The sequence below is a fragment of the Brassica napus genome, chromosome A9, assembly GCF_020379485.1.
Source record: "Brassica napus cultivar Da-Ae chromosome A9, Da-Ae, whole genome shotgun sequence".
Lineage (NCBI taxonomy): Eukaryota > Viridiplantae > Streptophyta > Magnoliopsida > Brassicales > Brassicaceae > Brassica > Brassica napus.
Genome location: NC_063442.1, coordinates 9,159,412 through 9,173,682, shown reverse-complemented (window position 1 = coordinate 9,173,682; position 14,271 = coordinate 9,159,412). Strand labels below are relative to the sequence as shown.

Below are 14,271 nucleotides of genomic sequence, written 5' to 3'. Positions count from 1 at the left end.
CTTATTAGTTTTTGCAAGTAAAAAATAAAAATAACTTTTGCAAGCAAAAGAAAAAAACAGAAGAAAACATACCTTAAGCTTTTTAGGTTTTGAAAGTGCGTGATCCACACTAACTTAGTGTCATATATATATATATATATATAATTTTATAATTGGTATTTTTGAATTATTATATCATATTAACGCTTAAGATTTTGTTTAATAATTAGTTAAAATTTTGAATAATTCTAAAAAATAGGAACAAAAAAGATTATAAAAATCTTTGACCAGCTCAAAATTAGGTGGACTCAACTTGGCACACGTAAGTTTTCAAAAATCATTATTTTCTTTTTTATTTTTTAAACAGAAAAAGTAATTAAATTTGTAAATCAACTTCTAATACATGGAAATTTGGTTGATGTTGGTTTAAGTTTTGATTTAGCAATTTTACAAAGGATCTAAGTCAAAATGATACCTCAAGTACAATACATGTTAAATCAAACTTAAAATCAAAAAAAAAATTTAATGCATGATTGGTAACATTTTTGAGTTACAATCGCAAATCAAACTTAATCAAGTTTACCACATGTCACCAATCAAAGCCTGAAACAGAAGAAGTAATATATATTACAATCATTATAAATACTCTTACATCGACTCTGAATAAAAAAAATGAATTAAACATTGCAGATCTAACAAATTAAAAAGATTGGTTGTAAATAAAAGAGATCAGACAGATCAAATAAAATATAAGCAGATTAAGCAGTTCAAAAATTTATGTAATTAAATTTTATTTAGAAGTGTATATTATTTACTTAAAATATATAAACTAATGAGATTTAAAAATAAGTTAAAAATAAATAAATAGAATAATAATTGTGTTAAGTTATTAAAACAGACATAAATGAAAATAATATATATATAAAGTAAAATATGTAAATGAAAATGATATATATATATATATTTATATTTGGTAAAAATGATAATAAGAGAAAAGCGGATGAATACACTTATAAACGAGTGTTCAATTTTATTTTCATAACAATAAATAAGTGTTTTTCTAACTGACTTTACATTCTAATCTCAGTTGCATTTTTATTGTATAACCAAACCAGAAGCTACACATCACGGCAATACACAAATAGGACTTAGTAATGAGCCGATTTCATACTGGTCCAGATCAACAATTACACTGTATTATTGTTTCTACCGTAATATAAAAAAAATCACAAAATTTTGTTGATTCAATTGATTTTCTTATTCATAAAAAAGAATAGAAAAATCAAACTAATACATTTTTGTTGCTTTTAATATAAAGTAAATTTTCTCACAAATAGTGAAGTAAAATATCATTAAATTTTGTTGATCCAATATAAAAATCAAACTAATACATTTGTTTGTTGTTTTCAATATAAAAGTAAAAGCAAAATATAACTAAATCTTGTTGATTCGATAGAAAAATCAAACTAATATATTTGTGTTGTTGTTTTTGATATAAAATTAAAATCTCCTCACGAATAGTAAATCAACATATTACTAAATCTTGCTGATTCAAAATATAAAACTACTTCATTTTCTTATTCAAAAAGGATATAAGATGGATGACAAAAAAAAAAGAATATAAGATCCAAACTAATACAAAATATTTCTTCTTAGCCTTCATTTATAAAAATTTCCCACCCCAAGAAAAAGAATAAAAGAATAAAACCAATTTTCTTTAAAAAAAAAAAAACTTATACCCATTTCTCTATAGACTCCAAATCCCTAAATGTATAATACTCATTAAATAACCTTTTTTCTCAAAACTAAGAACTCCCTCCGACACTCCAAGCCGAGACCGTGTAAAGCGGCTGATCCAACCACCGCAACGTGACTCCTCCTCCATCTTCATCGCTCCTCTCCACGTTAAAGAACTCCTCATCACCATCTCCATACATCCTAAGCAGCATCTTGCTCTGCAAAACCTCTCTCTCCGAAACTCCAAGACTCCGAAACCCTAACTGCTCCATCATCCTCCTCCACTCCCCAAAACCCACATGCCTCTCCTGCCGATGACTTCCTTCACACGCCACAATGTTCCTGATCTCTCTCCCGAACAAAACCTCCTCGATCTTAACCCTCATCAAGCTGTCCGCACCTAGACGCTTGTGCATCACGTCAAAACCCGCTGAGTAGTACTTCAACGAGTTAAACACTCTCGTCTCCAGCTGCGTCGAGTTGTGTTCCGCTTCCTGTTCCGCAATAACGACAGCTACAGGGTTCGTGCTTCTGACCAAACCCGCAAAGTCCCTAACCGCGGCTCCTGTCCCGTCGTAAAGCGTCTTGTGCATCTGCGAAACGCAGTTCACGGCGACGGCTTCGCCTTCCTTGACGTGGAGCATCCACAGCCTAACGTCGTCGAGCCTGTCGACGACGGGGTGGAACTCGAACTGGAGATGCATCGCCTCCGCGAAGCCGTGGAGACGGTCTCCCGTCTCGTTGAGCTCGTGTTTGGACTCTCCAACGCCTGTGATGCGCACGTGGCGCGGTGGATTGGGCCTTGAAGCTAGGCTTTGGAAGAAGCTGGGCCATTGTAAGCCTTGCTTGATGTCGAAGTCGATGATGTGGACTCTCTCTTTCCCTTGGAAGGCTCTTAGTAGCATCGAGTTCGCTGTGTAGTGAATGAACTTTGGGATTGGTGTCACTTGGTTCAAGAACCGTAACGCGTTTGCTGACTCGTCCTCGAAGTCACGAGGCGGTGTGATGTGGAAGATGTGAGGCCACATGCGAGCCACTCTGAGAGCTAAAGCTTCGGTGTAGTAAGCTATGAGACGAGTCATTGGTGTTGTTCCTCTAGGAGAAGCAAGTTCACCGGTTCTTGCAATGAAATGGTTGATAGCTGCTATGTTTCTTGTTCTGATCGCTTCTAAGCATCCGGTAAGGAGATTCACAAGCTCCAAGTCTCTCTGTGTGTCGTTCCTGTGATTGTTGTTGTTGTTGATGTTCTCAATGGTCCTTCTCTCTGTGCTGCCTCCTCCGTGTTGTGAATATGGATGCCTTGAACCGTTTGTGGGTACTGGTACTCTGTGTCTGAAGCTGTGACTCTCTGCTGATGCGCTTGTTGATGATCCTGAAGCAGGACGGCTACTCTCAATGTCTTTATCTCCTAAACCAGCTAACTCGGTTATCACCGAGTTAACCCAGTGTGGATGACCCGGTAAAGGCTGAGTAGAGATCAACTTTTCATCGTCATTATCACCTGAACATGTCAAAGAAAAGGGTAATGATGCTGGAGTGAAATGATCAAACCAGAAACCCATGTTGTGTTCATCTCCTGTTTCACCTCTTTGCCTCTTCACTCTGCTCAGACAAGACTCGTCCTCCTTGTCTTCAGCCAATCTCTTCAAACTCTTCGTCCCTCTGTTGTTGTTGTTGTCGTTCCATGAAAACCCATCTGCATTTCCTCTTGTTGTTGCCAAAGGTGGAAGCTTTATGCTCTGCTTAAGCGAACATCCACCAGTTTTGTTGTTGCTGTTGTTGCTGTTGGTGTTGTCGAGTGAGATGCTTCTTCCAAGTGGTCGGTTTGTAGGTGTTTCCTTGCGGGGGAAGTTACTACTGCTGCAGGGTAAGTCCAGTCTTTGTGTGTTCATGGGAAAATGTACTGATACGGCTGATGATGTTGCTGCTGCTGCTGCTGCTACTGCTTCACTCCTTAATCTTCTGGTTGGTGACAACAATGATGAACTTGAACAACCTGCCAACATCCTCTACAAAAATATCTACCCACCCCCAAATTAATCTATGTGAGTGATATGGTCTAAGTGTCTGTTTGCACAAACAACAATTGATTAAAAAAATGGAATCCGATGGGAAAAGAAAAATCAAAATAATTTGAGAAATCAAAGTGAAAATCCTATATGAATGATTTTTTTTTGTGACTTAATATGCAAATAAATAGAAAATGAAATGAATCCCCTCCCCCAAATAAAATATGTAATCAAATAAAAGAATGAAAGAATAGAACTAATCTATAAAACTTAATCAAATCAATCTACCATAAACACACAATCATCGGATTCCTTCAAGTTTTTTTTAACAAACAAAATCTAAAATGTTGATGATAATGATGACCAACGAAAATCACATCATCATGAACAGAGGAAGCTGTTGTTGAAGAAGATGATCTCCTCCGTTGATGAACAGACTTTGTAGACCCGGTTCTCCATTCCGGTTTTCCATCCCGGTTTGCCAAATTTCCCAGATCAAGAAACCCAAACACACAAAACCCAGATCAGAACTTCACTCAGAGACTACTGTGACTGCTATAATCCTTTTCTTTCTTGTTGTCTCTCTCTCTCTGGTTTCTCTCTCTCACTCTCTCACTCTCACTCACTTTTGGTTCTCTCTCTCTCTCTCAACACTCTACAGAATGTGGTAGTATACAGGGTTGTTCTACTAATACCATACTTCTCACCAACTTTTTCAGTTTGTTTTCTTGTTGGGTCTTCGAGAATTGAAGTCACTTTTCTTTTTACACTAAATTGTTTTTTTTTTTGGGGCAGAGTGAGTGATGCACGAGGCAATCAGGATGTTTCTGAGCCGTTGGATTTACAGAATCGAACGGTGGAAAAGTAGTTAAAGGTTTAGTGACCGTTTGTATATTGTCGGAGAAATATGACCGTTGGGGGAGAGGAAGGAGAGTGTTGGGTGTGTACAGACATCAATGAAGTCTAGTTGGACAAGCCAAAAAAGACTTTAATACACACAACAAAAATAAAACATTATTACTCCTATTTTTGTCAACATGGCATTAATTTAGTATGATAGTACATTCCTGGTTAAAAAAAAATCATTAAACAGAGTTACAGACCAAATAAATATTTTGGGTACTGAATTCAGACTTGTCATGAGTAAATCTTTTATAGTATCGTTACTCTAAAAAACATATGAAAAGCTACATAAAAATCCCTCATCACACTTTCTCATAATTATAAACAAATACTTAGGAATATTATTTCGATTTATTTAAAATACAACATTCAATTTATTCAAAAATAAAATACTTTTTGAAAACCATAATTTTGGTTTTCTTACATAAAGTACCTAGAAAACAAAAAAAGAAAAAATTACAAAGTAAAAACTTAAAATCATAAAAAATACTTAAAGATCATGGTGAGACTGAGAGAAAATTGTTTATACTTAACTTGGTGTTAAATTTGCTTTAGCAAGAATGGAGAATCTATAGTCATTTGAACCTTTATGCTAAAACTGAACCCTGTGTATACAGTAACTCACAACAGTTTTTCTTTAATAAACAGAAGATAGACATTTATATTTTCTATGATTCATTAATTTCAGTTCTTTTCGTAAAAAAACTTATAGAACAGAATGGGGGTGCATTGAATTGGTATAACAAGAACGTAGAGTTCATTGAGAGAACTGCTTAGAGAGACAGTCTATCCTTTTACAGTGAAGCTCAAAAAAGAACTAAATTTTCTATTTTAATGTTTTAACTTTATGTGATGTTAGTAAAGAAACTAGAACATCCCTAAGAACAACATCTCTTGTTTGCTTGAGATAAAACTTAAGTTAAACTGCAATGGCAAAAGGACTTTGCTATTTAGCAAAAAAAAAAAAGAAAAAAGAAAAGAAAGGACTTTGTTTTGCTTTAAAGTCTCTATTGGCAATGACTTTCACCTGTTAATGAGCACAAGAATTAAGAACTTAGTAACAAACAAAGAAGTTTCAAAACTAATGGGCTTAGTACCAAACTAATGGGCTTTTTGATAAAGCCTACCAACTCGTCGTCGTTTCATCAGATCGGCTTTTCGTCTGAGTCGTCTCTCTCTCTCTCTTCACTCGCCGGAGAATTGAAAGAAAAAAAAAAGTAAAGAGAGATGACGAAAGACGACGGAGAAACGGTAGAGGAGCAGAAGAAGAAGCCATGCCGGTTCTGGATTTGGGCCTTATCTTCCGTACTTCTCCGATTGATCCTGATCTCATTCGCGGGAAATCTCAACCTCTCTTCCCGTCCGGAGGTCTCCACTCCTCTCACCAGCATCCGCCGCCGTATCTCCTCTCTCTCTCTCTCTCTCCATCTCTCATTACCACCTATACAATCTCAAATTCTCCTTACATTTTGTGTTTTTTTTTTGTAGTTGCTGAAGGTTACTGGTTGAAGCAGGCATCAATGTCACCATATGCAGGTTTCTCTTTTCAGATTTGATCCTCTCTAGTTTCTGACTTTAGGCTGAAGCTGAAGTCTTACTTGTGTTTGCGCAGGATCTATGTATCATGGCTCCCCCTTGCTGCTCTCGCTTCTCGGACCTCTCACTGTTCAGAGGTTAGTTGGCTGACACCAATTCAAATCATCTGAAACTTTGTTTGAAATTGAGTTTAAAAAGGAAGACACTTTGGATGTTTCAGGATCAAAGGGCAACCAAGTCACCTCTTTTGCAGGTACTTACTTCTCATCATAACATGAGCTAGTGTAGGATTAGATTGTGTTTATAGATCTTGATAAGCTCTTCTCTATGGGGGTAAGAGATTTAACTATGTAAAAGAAAAAAACAGATCATCTTTCAATGTAAAAGGAGATGGAACCTTTACTTGGATACCAACACTCTCTTGGATGCAGCTTGGTTTTTGTTATTGCAGATATATTGAGTGCAATGCTTCTTCGAGGTATTGGTCACAAACTCCAGATGGCTTATGGATTGAATGCTAGGCTACTCGGCCTTCTTAAGTCGCCAAGGGATAAAGAAGGTATCATCTACCTTAATTCTACTCCTGTTTGGTGAAACACGGATGAGGTTATATACAGTCTTAGTCCATATGGGTAGATTTGTTTTGGCTCATTGACATGGGATCATAGAGTGATTCTGTTTTTTTTTTTGTTTCATGCAATCATTTTACTTGAAGGCAAAGACTGATCCCTCCTTTTTCATTTTCTCCTCAGGGATCTTACCCAGTGGTGATATTGCCGCTCTTGTCTACTTGTGGAATCCTTTCACCATCGTATGTTGTGTGGGTTTATCAACTTCTCCAATCGAAAATATGGCTGTCATATTGGCACTTAATGGAGCAGTTACTCGTAAGAAGATTATGATACTTGGCATATTTGATATCGTCAATAGTTGCTTGGCATGTTACACATATTTTTTCTACCTGTGCAGGACGAGTTCCTCTGGCGGCATTTGGTTTAGTCATGGCCACACATTTATCTCTTTATCCTGCTATTCTGACTATTCCTGTATGTCTCATTTTCGTGATTTATGTATTTCTTGAAGTAAACAGATTATAACTCTTCTCGTTCGTTTCCCACAGGTAATCTTTCTATTGGGATATGGTTTGGATGCTCCTCCTCTAAAATTGTTCCTTCAGACTAGAAATGTAGAAAGTGATAACAGATCATCAACCTCTTCTGCTTCTAAACAAGCCAAATTGAAACCGACTGCACATCTTCCCTTTTTATGGAGAACAGTCGTGCACTTCGTGTTCTGGGTACTTGTGTGGTCGCTCTGTGTGTTGGTTTTATGTGGCTTATCACTGAGTAAGCATGGTGGGCTCGAAGAGATGTTCAAGAGGTAACTCTTAGCCCTGAGGAAACCGAAGTACATATCATATAGTCTTTGGAGGTTCTGATGTTAGTTTGCTTGTGCCCCTTATTACAGGACATATGGTTTCATTCTCAGTATCGAAGATCTGTCACCGAACATCGGAGTCTTTTGGTAAGTACAATGTCATATCACTGGTGAGGAAAGGAAACATCTGCTTTTCTGAAACCATTATTAATCTTCCTCTCACTTTCAGGTACTTCTTTGCTGAAGTCTTCGACTTCTTCAGAAGCTTCTTCTTGATAGTATTCCACGTAAACATACTGTTTATGTTACTGCCTTTAGCCATACGGTTGAAACATCGACCTTGCTTCTTGGCTTTCATTTACTTGGCGATCTCCTCTCTTCTTAAATCTTACCCTTCGGTTAGTACTTTTAACTCACCGTGAACTGATTATTATCTTTCTTCTTCTGAGAAGCTGTATTCGTGGAATGTTAAACCTTGCTTAGGTTGGAGATTCAGCCTTATATTTGAGTTTATGGGCATTGTTCGTCAATGAGTTAGCAGGTAAAAGCAAACACATTACTCTTTAGAAATGTTTAGCCTTTGCAATATGATTAAACTCTTGTTTTGGAGTAGATATGAAGTTCTCGTTCTTCCTCTTCTGTGGATATCTTGGTGTTTCTCTCCTCAGCCCTGTGATGCACAATCTCTGGATATGGCGGGTAACAATCTTCAACTCAAATCCATAAACCAGTTCATCACAACATTAGCAACCAAGTGATCTCGAGTTCAGAACTGCTGTAGATTCAGAACCTTACCTTTTTGATTCTTCATTTCAGGGCACGGGTAACGCCAATTTCTACTTTGGAAACGCTATCGGCTATGCGTGCTTTCAGGTCCTAATCTATTTCCAACTCCATTACTCTATGTAGTGTTTAGAACTCTTTTTTTTTTGGTGGTTTCTTGAATAAAACGGCTTATGGGTCTTTACTGTTTTACAGATCGTTTTCGTGGTTGAGAGCGTAAGCGCAATGCTGAACCATGACCGGGCCCTGAAGAAATGTAACCCGAACCATCAAGAAGTCAAGAACTAAGCGATTTGCAGGTACATTGCACCACACGTAAAGAAAAGAGTTTGTCTTTAGCCTGGTGGTGCGATTAGCTCAACCGCAAACGCCTAACGCTGGCCACATGTGTTTGTGAGAGTCGTTCTTTTTTTTGTTGTGTTTGAAACATGATACAAATGAAAGATCTCATGTACCTTGCGATTAAAGTAACCAATAGTTTGTGCTTTTGTAAAGGAAGTGTCGGTCTAACTGAGTTAGTTTGCTTCATTCATTTATATAAAAGTAAAAACTATATATTTAATTTTGACCATATTTAAGTACATAAACTTGACAATGTAATCTAATTGTGCTGCGAAAGAAAATGTGAAAACGGTAAAAAAAACATGAACTTACACCAAAAAGCCAAAATAACTTTTAGTTTCGTTTAAATCATTTTAATTTCCACCTTTGAAAAATATTTATTTTGAACCTCAACTTTTGTTGATTAAACCAATTCAGATACCTCAAAAGTTAACTTTAAATCGATTTAACAGTTAAACATTTGTGTATTTGAAATAGCTTGGTCAACAAAAGTTGAAGTTTAAAAGAGACAACGTCTAAAAGTTGGAGATTAAGGGTCTGACTGGTTCAAACGCAGCGGTTGCGGTTGCGGCTGCGGGCGTTTGCGGATGTGGGTGGTTGCGGTTTCTAGCGGTTTTAAGAGATTTGCACGACTGGTTCTGCGGTTAGAAATTGGTGCGTTTGCGGGATACTTATGACTGGTTAACTACCAAATACAACAGCGGTTAAATAATAAATTAACAATATTTACACTTTATATAATTATAAAAATATCAAAAATCATAATATTATAATAAATATGTAAATTATATTTTCAAAGTTATAGTTTTAAATTTTTTAAATTATAGAAAATATTTTTATTTTAAAATTTTATAATATTAATTAAAATATAATAGATATATTTTAGTATTTTTATAATTCCATTTTAAAAATTTTATTTTTATTTTTATTTTTGTATTTATATGGTTTTTTTAAAAAAAAGAAAAAAAAATTATCCTCCCGCAACCGCCCGCAACCGCAAACGCTAGCTGGAACCAGCTTTTGATTTTAAGAGGTTCGGAGCGGTTTGAAGCGATTTGTAGCGGTTTGTATGATTGTTTCGAAACGCTGTCAACCGCTACCAATCGCAAAAGCTGCGTTTGCGGGTGGTAGCGGGAAAACCAATCAAGCTCTAAAACAGATTAATGAGAAGTCTATGTTTTTTTTTGTTTCGTTTTGAAAGATCCAAGTTTTAACAGATTTCTCGTTTTAGTTACTTAAAAAAAAACACTAAGTTAGTTAATTACATTTTCTCTATTTTAGTTCATGTTTTTGGTTTGTTTTACAATGGTTTAAGCAGCTAAATGAGCTAAGAAACCGTTTGCATCTGTATTATCTGAACGTAAAGTTGTAGCTGCAAAATCAAAAGATCATAGTCACTTCAAAATCTAAATTCAAAATTTTCACTGATGTGTGTAAACACACCCGCACACTTCAAAACTTGTGTCTCGTGATTAATTTGTCAATAATGAATCAAGATTTGATTTTGAAGAAGTTCTAAGTAAAAATAATTAGATATTTTAGTTCAAAGAGTGAAAACTATCTAAAATTTATATCTTTCAAAAAAAAAAAAACTTTTGTACATTTTAATCTCTAATTTTTTTGAAACTGTCCATTTTAAACCTTCACCATTTTAGATGCACGAAAAATCAACTATTAAATTAGTTTAATGTCGACTTTTTAGATATCTAAAACCGTTTGGTCAACAAAAGTTTTATATAAAATAGACAATTTTAAAAAGTTAAAAAATTATAATAGCTTAAATATCCAATACGGCGAAACCCGATCCCTGTTGGCCATTTGATTTGCCTTAGATAGCGAAAATACATAGAATGTTATGGATGAATTAGTCGGTTGACCTCGGTAGATGGATCCCTACATTTATCAAAAAAAAAATTAAATTATTTAAAAATTTTGTTTGTGTAATTTGAGAGTTTTTTAACCGTTTTCTCGAAAAACGTAACTCAATCTATTTTTGTTGCTTAATTGACAATTCAAAAGAATACCAATGTATGAAGCACTCTACAATGAAATACTGGTTGAGATTACCTTAGTGAAAAATACTATTTATTTCTGTTGAGAGTTTAGTATGGTTTTCAAATGTAATACACTCTTTTGTTTCTTTCCCCTTTTTACACAAGACGAATTTAGTAATAATGTACATGTATGTTATAAAAGGCTAGAGAGGTCAGAGGCAAAAGAAACCAAGATATTACAAGAACACATATAAGAAGGTTACAAAGTATGATGATGATGATGATGATGATGATGATTAACAGGTCCATTTAGAAGTAGGGAAACAGCTGAGGCGATGACACCATTTGCAATGCTTGTTCCCATTCTCTCCTTTGAAAAGCATCACCAATCCAACAGTTAACCCAACCACAAGTAGAACCGCTGCGACTACGAACAGCACGTACTGGTACATGCTATGCTTGCGTTTGGTAACGGAAGTGTTGGTGCGGGAAGCTTCCCAGCCGTACTGTGGCCGGACAAGGAGGATAAACCCGAGGCATAACCCGGTTAAGAACCCTCCAATGTGCGCGAAATTGTCAACCCGAGGCAGCAAGCCTAGTCCTAAGTTGATTGCTATGATGAATAGGAGTGTGACAAGAGCAGCCGCCTGCAAAACAACATACCTTTAGAAAAGAAAGTACTAAAGATAAACCGCATTGCCTACACAACCGAACTGGTTCACACATATATGAAGGGTTCCTATTTTTCTATACCTAAAAAACAAAAACCGAACCGAAAAACAAATGAAAATCCGAATATTCGAAATACAATTCATATACATAAATCCCAATCTTATTATCCGAACCAAACCTAAACCGAACTTTATAAATATCCGAAAGAAACGAACCAAAAAGGAAAAGTCCAGGTCTAATAAGTACCTTGTTGGCATAGATAGTCCAATTGGTGAGAAGTTCAGATAACATAGCTCCAAGAAGTCCGAAGAGAGCACCAGAAGCACCAACAGAGATACTTTCTTGAAGGAAGAGAGACGAGAGTATGCTTCCACCGAAACCAGATACTAAGTAGATAAGCCCGACCCTTACTGCACAATTCAATTGGCGATTAATGAAAAGAGTCGAAAACTTAATGAAAGAAAGAGTGCTTTGTACGTAAAGGCAAAGAACTTACTGAAGCCAAACTGCTGCTCAAGGCGGATACCGATGAAGATCAAACTCAACATATTGGTAAGAAGATGAATGATACCAGCGTGTAGCCACATACAAGTGACGAGTCTCCATCCTTGATGCTCATGTACTACTTTCCTCCACTCCAATGCTCCCATTCTCTCCAATCTGAAACAAAAACAGAGGAGTGAGTCTTAACAAATTCTAGACAAGCTTGAGCTAAGCTTCCAAGGAAGCAAGATTGAGACTTTCGAGGTACCCATAAGATTAAACTTCACGAGTTCTTGAAATTCTCGAGCTAAACTTACGTAGAAGAAGATGGGCCGAACAGAGGATTCTCTCTAAGTGGCTGAAACGAGAATCTTCCGAGGAACCTAGCGACGCAAGCTTTGTTTGGTCCGTTGATTTTCTTAGGACAGTCGTTAACGAACATAACGGCGATAAAGACGGCGAGATTCGCCACAACGATCGCCGGGACCAGCCATGGAGTCCAGTGAGTGTTGCGGGAGCTTTCGTCATAGAAATAGTTGTTGTTGTTATGAACTCCTCTGTTTTGCTTCCCACCTCTCTCCACATCTCTGTTCGCCATTACTCTCTGTTTCTATCTCTCACGCACCTCTCAAAATCTTGCTTATATAAATAGAAACTTTGATTAACGGAACAAATACGAAAGCAGAGGAGAAGTAGCTTGGAAGAAAGACAGGAGGATGAATTAGAGGGACAAGAGATTGAGACAGAGCATCTGTAAGAGTTGAGAATTTGAGGCAAAAGTTGTAAGTATTATTATTGTCTGTATCTATCTTTGTGGAATAAAAGTGAAGAATAGAGAGAGCTTTTTGGTGGTGTGTCAATGGCGAGTTAGGCGGTGGTGCCAGCTCCTCTCCAAGGTTTCTTTTCTGACGTAAAAACACAACTCAGACGTCAAAACAAATGAAAAGAAAAAATATATATTTTTGAAAGAAAAGAGAACATAAAAATTGAGAATTCGGCAAAAAAAAAAACACGAACTTCGCATGAATTGCTAAAAGAAACATGAACTTTTGAGTTGATCAAAAAAACATAAAATTTTCATTCACTTTAGAATTAATTAACAATGTTTTCGAAAATTTAACATCGTTTATTGTTGACGTTAAGTGAAATAAAAAGAAGTAGACTATTGATTTTGAATTCAGGTTGGTTGGGAGAAATTGCAAGGTATTTTACCACTGGGCTAGTGGCACTTTCAATAGAGTTACTAACACATTTAATTTTATTTGGTACATATTGAATATAAAAAAAATTTTATTAACTATAAAAGATCTTTAAAATTCTAAAAAATTGAAACAATAAAAAAATTCTAAAATTAATTTTGAAATTAAAATTAAAAATAAATTTTTATTTTTTCTTTAAAAAAAATCAAAAATCTTTCAAAATTTTCAATTTTTTTTAAACAATTGCAAAAAAATTGAAATTAATTATACACACATAAAAAGATACCCACATATTAAAATTAAATTAAAATGCTTAAAATAAATATTGTACCCATTATGAGTGCGATTTTAATTTTTAGCTGATAATTGTAATTTTAATTTGTTTTGCATTTTCTTTGAATTTTTAAATTTTTTGGAATTGGAATTTAAATTTGTGGGTATTTTTTGTAATATGTGGGTATTTTTTTAAAAATTTTTGGAATTTAAAAGAAATGAAAATTTTGGAAGATTTTTGATTTTTTAAAGAACAAATAAAATTTTATTTTTAATTTTAATTTCAAAATTAATTTTATAAAGTTTTTAGAGAATTGTTTTATATTCAGCCAGTACCAAATAAAATTAAATGTGTTAGTAACTCAATTGAAAATGTCACTAGCCCAGTGGTAAAATACCTTGCCATTAGTCCTAATCAACCTGAATTCGAATCCAGGGGTGTACTTCTTTTTATTTTCAAATCATGTGAAACGATGTCGTTTCATCTCATTTGAAAACGACGTTGTTTCGCTTAACGCCAACATTTAACACTGTCTTAACTGTGGGTTCACGGTGTGCTAAAATGGTCAGTCAATCTTAAGTTGCTTAATAAACTAAAAAAATCAATAAAAGTACAATAATTGTTTGGCCAGACTCGAGTACAGATTTTTTTTGGCGATTCGTGTAAAGTTCGTGTTTTTTTTGGCCGAATTCTCGATAAAAATTGTATAATTTCAGTATTTACCGGTTTGGGACTCGCTAGGCGCAATCAAAGTAAACCAGAATTAATTGGAGAGTGGCTTTAGAGATTTTATATCTGTTTTAGGTTTATCAATTAGTAGCCTGTTTGGAAGTACGCTAGTCGGATGATAATTTCGGGCCTAACGAGTTATCAAAAAATCAAAGAATACTCAGAAATTACGCAAAGCCTAGTTTTAAATACAATTTAATATATTTATAATATATTTAACTAATTTTAAACATAATAACACATGTTCTTAGATA

The 14,271-nt window shown here is 35.2% G+C and overlaps 3 protein-coding genes across 4 annotated transcripts; 1 reads left to right on the top strand and 2 right to left on the bottom strand.

Moving 5' to 3' along the window:
- Nucleotides 1–1,536: 1,536 nt before the first annotated feature.
- Nucleotides 1,537–4,478, bottom strand: LOC106366529 (scarecrow-like protein 28). Its single transcript, XM_022692452.2, has 2 exons — nucleotides 3,302–4,478; nucleotides 1,537–3,217 (listed from the first exon to the last, which is right to left on the bottom strand). The coding sequence occupies exons 1-2, from the start codon at nucleotides 3,720–3,722 to the stop codon at nucleotides 1,785–1,787; spliced, it is 1,854 nt and encodes a 617-aa protein (XP_022548173.1). The 5' UTR covers nucleotides 3,723–4,478; the 3' UTR covers nucleotides 1,537–1,784.
- A 1,288-nt stretch (nucleotides 4,479–5,766) lies between these two features.
- On the top strand, nucleotides 5,767–8,886 carry LOC106366528 (phosphatidylinositol glycan anchor biosynthesis class U protein). 2 transcript variants are annotated; one of them, XM_013806136.3, is made up of 14 exons: nucleotides 5,767–6,027; nucleotides 6,117–6,164; nucleotides 6,241–6,301; nucleotides 6,385–6,417; nucleotides 6,596–6,723; nucleotides 6,917–7,051; nucleotides 7,134–7,210; nucleotides 7,285–7,544; nucleotides 7,632–7,688; nucleotides 7,771–7,939; nucleotides 8,025–8,082; nucleotides 8,155–8,240; nucleotides 8,358–8,414; nucleotides 8,520–8,886. In XM_013806136.3, exons 1-14 carry the CDS (start codon nucleotides 5,856–5,858, stop codon nucleotides 8,610–8,612), a joined length of 1,434 nt encoding a protein of 477 aa, XP_013661590.1. In that variant the 5' UTR covers nucleotides 5,767–5,855; the 3' UTR covers nucleotides 8,613–8,886. The 2 variants fall into 2 exon arrangements, with proteins under 2 accessions (XP_013661590.1, XP_048595724.1); XM_048739767.1 differs by lacking the exons at nucleotides 5,767–6,027; nucleotides 6,117–6,164 and having other exon boundaries at nucleotides 6,244–6,301; nucleotides 6,616–6,723.
- A 1,848-nt stretch (nucleotides 8,887–10,734) lies between these two features.
- LOC106366527 (RHOMBOID-like protein 2) lies at nucleotides 10,735–12,615 on the bottom strand. The gene is made up of 4 exons (XM_013806135.3): nucleotides 12,133–12,615; nucleotides 11,829–11,992; nucleotides 11,579–11,742; nucleotides 10,735–11,307 (listed from the first exon to the last, which is right to left on the bottom strand). Exons 1-4 carry the CDS (start codon nucleotides 12,411–12,413, stop codon nucleotides 10,957–10,959), a joined length of 960 nt encoding a protein of 319 aa, XP_013661589.1. The 5' UTR covers nucleotides 12,414–12,615; the 3' UTR covers nucleotides 10,735–10,956.
- Between the last annotated feature and the right edge of the window lie 1,656 nt (nucleotides 12,616–14,271).